General features: G+C 52.6%; 1 protein-coding gene across 3 annotated transcripts; it reads right to left on the reverse strand.

The window, feature by feature from the left end:
- Window positions 1–205: 205 nt before the first annotated feature.
- Window positions 206–4,678, reverse strand: KLK14 (kallikrein related peptidase 14). 3 transcript variants are annotated; one of them, XM_032838985.1, is made up of 6 exons: window positions 4,665–4,678; window positions 4,492–4,553; window positions 3,473–3,644; window positions 1,311–1,564; window positions 1,036–1,172; window positions 206–446 (listed from the first exon to the last, which is right to left on the reverse strand). In XM_032838985.1, exons 2-6 carry the CDS (start codon window positions 4,529–4,531, stop codon window positions 294–296), a joined length of 756 nt encoding a protein of 251 aa, XP_032694876.1. In that variant the 5' UTR covers window positions 4,532–4,553; window positions 4,665–4,678; the 3' UTR covers window positions 206–293. The 3 variants fall into 3 exon arrangements, with proteins under 3 accessions (XP_032694876.1, XP_032694874.1, XP_032694875.1); XM_032838983.1 differs by having other exon boundaries at window positions 1,036–1,564; XM_032838984.1 differs by lacking the exon at window positions 4,665–4,678 and adding an exon at window positions 4,631–4,643 and having other exon boundaries at window positions 1,036–1,564.
- Window positions 4,679–5,612: the final 934 nt, after the last annotated feature.

Here is a 5,612-nt window from a genome sequence, read left to right on the forward strand (position 1 = left end):
TCCTGGGTCTGAGGGAGGAGGGGACTGGGGGCCTGGACTCCCAGGTCTGAAGGAGGAGAGGGCTGGGGGTCAGGACTCTTGGGTCTGAGGGAGGAGGGGTGGGGGCCTGGACCCTGGGTCTGAGGGAGGAGGGGGATGAGGGCTGGGACCCCTGGGTCTGAGGGAGGAGGGGACTGGGGGCTGGGACTCTGGGTCTGAGGGAGGAGGGGCTAGGGGCTGGGACCCCGGGGTCTTGGTGTGGAGAGAGCAATATCTGGGGAAGCAGATGGGCTGGTGTTCAGTTACACCAGCATTCATTTGCTCCGTATGGTTTTCCGGATCCAAGTTTGGTACTTGCACAGGTTGGTATAGACTCCAGGATAGCCAGGAAGGGCGCAACGTTCCATCCCCCAGGACACAAGGCCCTGGAGCTGTCCTTTGCACACCAGGGGTCCCCCCGAGTCACCCTAAAGGGGAGAGGCCGAAATGGAGAGACCCATGGACAGATGGTCAGAGGCATGGGTGTGGAAAACCCAAGAGGCAAAGGTGAGGAAGGAGGTGGGCTGAGAGCCCTGGCAGGGCTCTGGAGATATCAGCCGGAAGAGTTGGGGTCACTGCCTTCCCTCTTCTCTGGTTCCTGCTATCTCTGCCTCTTGGGGCTCACTACACTGCTCTAGAAAACTGTGTATGCTTCTTTATCTCCCCATCTCTGGAGTCACCTCTCAGGGATGGGCTAAGGTCTCTAGAGTCCCTGAGCACAGATTTCCCAGTGCCCATATGTAATAACAACAATGAGAGCACCACTGCTTTCCATGCACTACCACCTCATTCCACCACCTCCCCTAGGTGCTACCCCCACCTGACAGATTAGTAAACTCAGGCACAGGGGGATTAGGTCTGTTATCCAAGGGTGTACAACTAGCAGGCAGCCCAGCTGTTACAACCTCTCTCAGTCTATGGGAGGCCTCTGCTGATTTTCATGTTCCTGAGATCCTTTGAAACCCAAGTCCCAGCCCCAAACAATCCCCCTCTCCCAGCTCTCCTCCTGGGCCTCACCTGACAAGAGTCCTTCCCACCTTGGGGGACACCTGCACAGACCATGCCAGCAGTGATGGCTTGGGAATAAGCCCGCCGACACTCCTGATCCGAGGAGATGTTGATGTTCACACACTGGAGGGAGTTGGGGTAACTGACTGGGGGGCACAGAAGGGTTACAAGTGAGGGTTCTACCTTCCAGCAGGACCAGGAGTCTGGGGACTGACCTCCTCCTCCCTCAGACCAAGGAGTCCAGGCCCCCCAGCCCTTCCTTCCCAGGATGTGGGAGTACTCACCAATGGGGCTAGATGTGGTGCCCCAGCCCGACACATGGCAGGGGGTTCCTGGGCTCGCGCAGGAGCTGGCTATGGTGATGGGCCTCACTGCCCTCCCCAGCCGAACGGGCCGCTCCAGCTGCAGCAGCATCAGGTCGTTATTGTGAGTCCGGGAGTTGTATTGGGGGTGTGGCACCTGACGAACCACACGTAGCACCTGCTGGGTGGCCTCCCAGTTCTTCAGGTTATGCTTGCCCAGGGCTATGTGAAGTATCCTGGCCCATAAACCCCAAAAGTTGCAGTGCTCAGGATCTGACCTGGAGACCCCTCCCCACTCTCTGGCCCCATTCTCTTCCCTGGTGATGAATTTTCCACAAGTCTGAACTGCTTATGGAGCATTTGATGGACTCCTGTGCTCTTCTTTCCCACAACCTGGGCATTCTCTCTTGGGCCAATCCTACCATCCACCCCTTCCTCTTTTGAGCCATGCTCTGCTTTCTGGCTTGGGTGTAAGGTGATAATTGCGAGTTCTTGGCTCAGTGTTGGGTTCTAGGCTCTGAATTCCAAGTGAGAGTCTGGGCTTTGGCTCTAGGCTCTAAATCAGGATTGATATCCTGGACTAGGCTCCAGGGAGGCTCCATCCTGGTCCCAGCCTGGCCCCTGGGTTCTAGATATTTTGAACATTTGAGTCTAAGCTAGGATCTGGGCTTTCTAGATTGCTTATGGATCATGGCATACTTTCTAGATATGGGTGTGAGCTTCTGGTGTTAAGATAGGCTGTGGGTTCTATTTTGAGCTCTGCATTATGGTTTGAGTCTGGGTTCTAGAATGTTGATTTGAGCTCTTAGTCTTAGGGTAGTCTCAATTCTAGATTGAGCAATGGATTCTGGACATGGATACAAGCTTCAGTTTCTAAGTTGCTAGGTTGAGTTCTGGGTTCCTGCTTAAGTTTTGGTTTATGACCTGGGTTTTAGACAATGGCTTGAGCTCTGTGTTTGAGCTTAGGGTCCTAAACATCAGTCTGAGTTCTTGATTCTTGGCTAGGCTTTGTTTCAAATGGAATTACAGTTATGGTCTGGGCTCTTGCTTCTAGACTCTGGTCTGAGCCCTTGACCTCAGGTTGAGCTCTGGCTTCTAGATGGAGCTCCAGAAACTTCGAATCCAAGTTTCTAGATGTTGCCTTACATTCTCAGCTTTGCCTTCTAGACTCTGCACTAGGTTTTGGGCTCTGGGTTCTACATCAAACTTTAGTTTATAGCATTAGATCTGGTTTATAGGCACTGGGCAGGCTCTGTTCTTGGATCTGGGTTCTATGTTTAGGTCTAGACTCTTGGAGGGGCTCTGAGTTCTGTTTGGGGCTTCAGATTATGGTCTGCAGTTGGATACTAGCTTGGAGTTTGGGTTCCAGCTGCTAAAAAAGAAGCTGTAGACTAGATTCTGAATTAAACATTGCCTCTAGAATAGGTTCTGGGTCTGTCTGTTCTACATTCTGAGCTGATGTTCTAGCTGTAAACAGGGTTCTGGATTTATGGCTGGACTGCAGGTCTGGACTAGACTTTGAACTCTAAGTTTTGAGAGGTGTCCTGAGTTACTGAATGTAGACCTTGCCCTAGACTGAACCACCAATCTGGAATGGGCTCCTAATCTTAGTCTCTACTTAGAGCTTGGCCTCTAGATAGATCTCCAGATTATATTAGGTTCTACTTTTTGTGTGGGACTCTACACTGGCCTATGGGTTCTAAACTGTCAATCTGCTTTCAGAATCTAAACCGAGGGGCACCTGGGTGTCTCATTCAGTTGAGCATCAGACTCGTGGTTTGGCTGGGATTGTGACCTCAGGATGGTGGGATTGAGTTCCGCCTTCAGCCCTGCTCTCAGTTTAGAGTCTGCTGGAGATTCTATCTCTCCCTCTGCCTTTCCCCCTGCTCGCTCTCTCTCTCTCTCTCTCTAAATAAACAAATAAAATCTTAAAAAAAAAAAAAAGAATCTAAACCGAGTTCAAGATTTATGGCTGGATTCCATATTCTGAGCTGTGTTGGTAATTCTAGGCTCTTATCCAGACCCCAAACCAGGCCCCAGCTACTACATTAGGTGCAACACAATGCTTGGGTTTCTTAGCTGAGCTCTGGGGCTCTAGACTCTGGAATTCACTTGGCACAAGAGTTGGGGAGAGGATTACTCACGGGCGTGCACAGTGAGCAGCAGTGATGGCCCACTCGCCTGACAGCAGGGCCCCTCCACAGAGGAAACGACGAAAGGGACCTGCGAGTAGGGCTGCCTGCCATGGCTGGGAGTTCTGGACGCATGTGTAACCACCAATTATCTTGTTCTCATCCCTTTGGCTCTGTGCCATGGCTAGGAACAGGCAGGGGTGGGGTGGGGAAAGCAGATGAACAAATGCTCTTCACTTCCCAACTCTCTAGGATGTCTGGGACCCACAAATCCCTTTTTATAACCTCCCCCTAAACCACCCATCTCTATCTGCCCATGCAGTATGAGATCTGTGAGATACACCAAATTTTGGCCGTTATCGGCCAACACCTCCCCCCTTCACCTCCATAGTACAGCACTTGATCCCATGGCCACCTCATCCAGGGCTCTTACATATCTACTACCTTTGATTTTATTCTCCCATGAGTAGTTTATATCATCACTTCTCATAACGTGTCACAATTCCCCCCATTAACCTTTCTTGAACACACTCAAGGAGCTCCCTGTCCTTTTTCCAGCCTTCACACTCATATGGCACCCCCAGGACCCACCGTCTTCCCACTGTCTTGCCCCACAGCCACTCCATCTGCCGATCCTCACCCTTCCCTGTGAGCCCACCCTCCAACCCCCTATCATCACCCTTACCCTGCCAACAACATGCCATCTTTCCGTTAGTTTTGCAGCCTCCTTTTATATTTATTTATTGCAGCCTCCTTTTAAATAAAACCCAGACAGGACTGGATAGTTCTCCACAAGTCCTCATTTATTTCTTCCCATCTCCTTCAACTCCGGTACCCTCATATCTCCTGATATCTCCACAACTCAGAACCCAGGCCCCCTCCTAAGGGCTCCTCATTCAAGACCCCCAAAACCACACCCATACCTTCTCACCAGGTCACCCCTGAGTACAATGGGTCCTTGGGAACCCTCCCCATCTCTTCTCAGCATCTCCAGGGGACTGTCCTTACCTCAGACCCCACTGCTGTCTTACCTAGAGCCACGATCTGGAATGCTGTCAGCAGGAAGAACATTCTGGGGGCTGGGGGTTGGGTTCTGGCAAATGCAGAGAGAAAGTGAGAGAGAAGCAGGCTGCAAGAAACCCAGAGTTTGAGGGACAGAGAGGACCTTACACAGAGACCAAGACCTTTGGAGACATGGATGTACCTCTGTGTGTGGAGGACGTGGTAGTGGTGTCTTGCTTCCCTGTCACTCCGTGGAGGCCTTTTATCCTGGTCTGGGCAACTGGCCCTGCCTCCTGCCCTTCTCCTGACATTTTTTTTTATAGCCCGGTTCCTATTCCAGGGCTCCCTGTCCTATCTCCTCCCTCCCCTCTCTGACCAGAGAAGCAGCCACAACATTAATGAGAACCCGCCCAGTGATGGTGTTTAATCTGGGAGGAACCTCGGGAGGGGGGACCTCAGGGCAAGATGGACAGGATGGGGGTCTCACGGGAAGGTGCTGGGAGGGGTGGGGGACAGAGACACAGAGAAGTCTGGGAAATGAAAGAGAAGTCACATATGACCCAGAGATAGGGTCAGAGAAACACAGGCCAGAGAGAGAAGAGTCAGAGGGAGAGAGACTAGGGAAAGATGGGGAAGGGGAAGGAAGAAGAATATAGACATAGGGACAGAGGAGGCAGATTCGGGGAAAGACAAGGGAACAGGGGAAGCCCAGAAACAGAGATTCACGGAGAGGGCAGAGTGGGAAAGCAGAGGGTGGTGGTGGGGGGAACAGAGGGTAGAGGCTGGCAGGTGGGGGGTGGGAGGCACAGGTTGCGGAGAGGATGACAGGGATGGTGCAGACAAGTGCTGATACACTGGAAAGGAGGAGGAAGAAGATGAAGGACAAGGCAGAGGAGGGGGAGACAGGGAATGAAAGGTAACACAGGTGATGGGGACCCAGACAGAGGAGACAGGCAGACATGGACAGTTGCCATGAGGAGGGAAGGAGGGAGGGGTGGGGCTGGGAACTGGCAGGAGACAGGACGGGCGGGAGGCACCTGGGACTGCCTCGTTTTCCTAGGCTTTTGTGGTTCTCACAGTCTTGGGAGTTTGGGGAACAGGGGCCCCAGCAGGGAAGAGGGGGGGTCAGTACAGAACTGGGGTCCTCCAG

Source organism: Lontra canadensis, unplaced genomic scaffold (genome assembly GCF_010015895.1).
Source record: "Lontra canadensis isolate GAN:19392208 unplaced genomic scaffold, GSC_riverotter_1.0 scaffold107, whole genome shotgun sequence".
Lineage (NCBI taxonomy): Eukaryota > Metazoa > Chordata > Mammalia > Carnivora > Mustelidae > Lontra > Lontra canadensis.

Bases quoted from the DNA above. Each gene is read 5' to 3' on its own strand.
- KLK14 (XM_032838983.1), bottom strand. From the start codon at position 4,531: ATGTTCTTCCTGCTGACAGCATTCCAGATCGTGGCTCTAG. The intron at 3,645-4,491 runs GTAAGACAGCAG...GCCTGTTCCTAG, and splicing joins ATTCCAGATCGTGGCTCTAG to CCATGGCACAGAGCCAAAGG. The intron at 447-1,035 runs GTGAGGCCCAGG...TCTCCCCTTTAG, and splicing joins GTGGGAAGGACTCTTGTCAG to GGTGACTCGGGGGGACCCCT.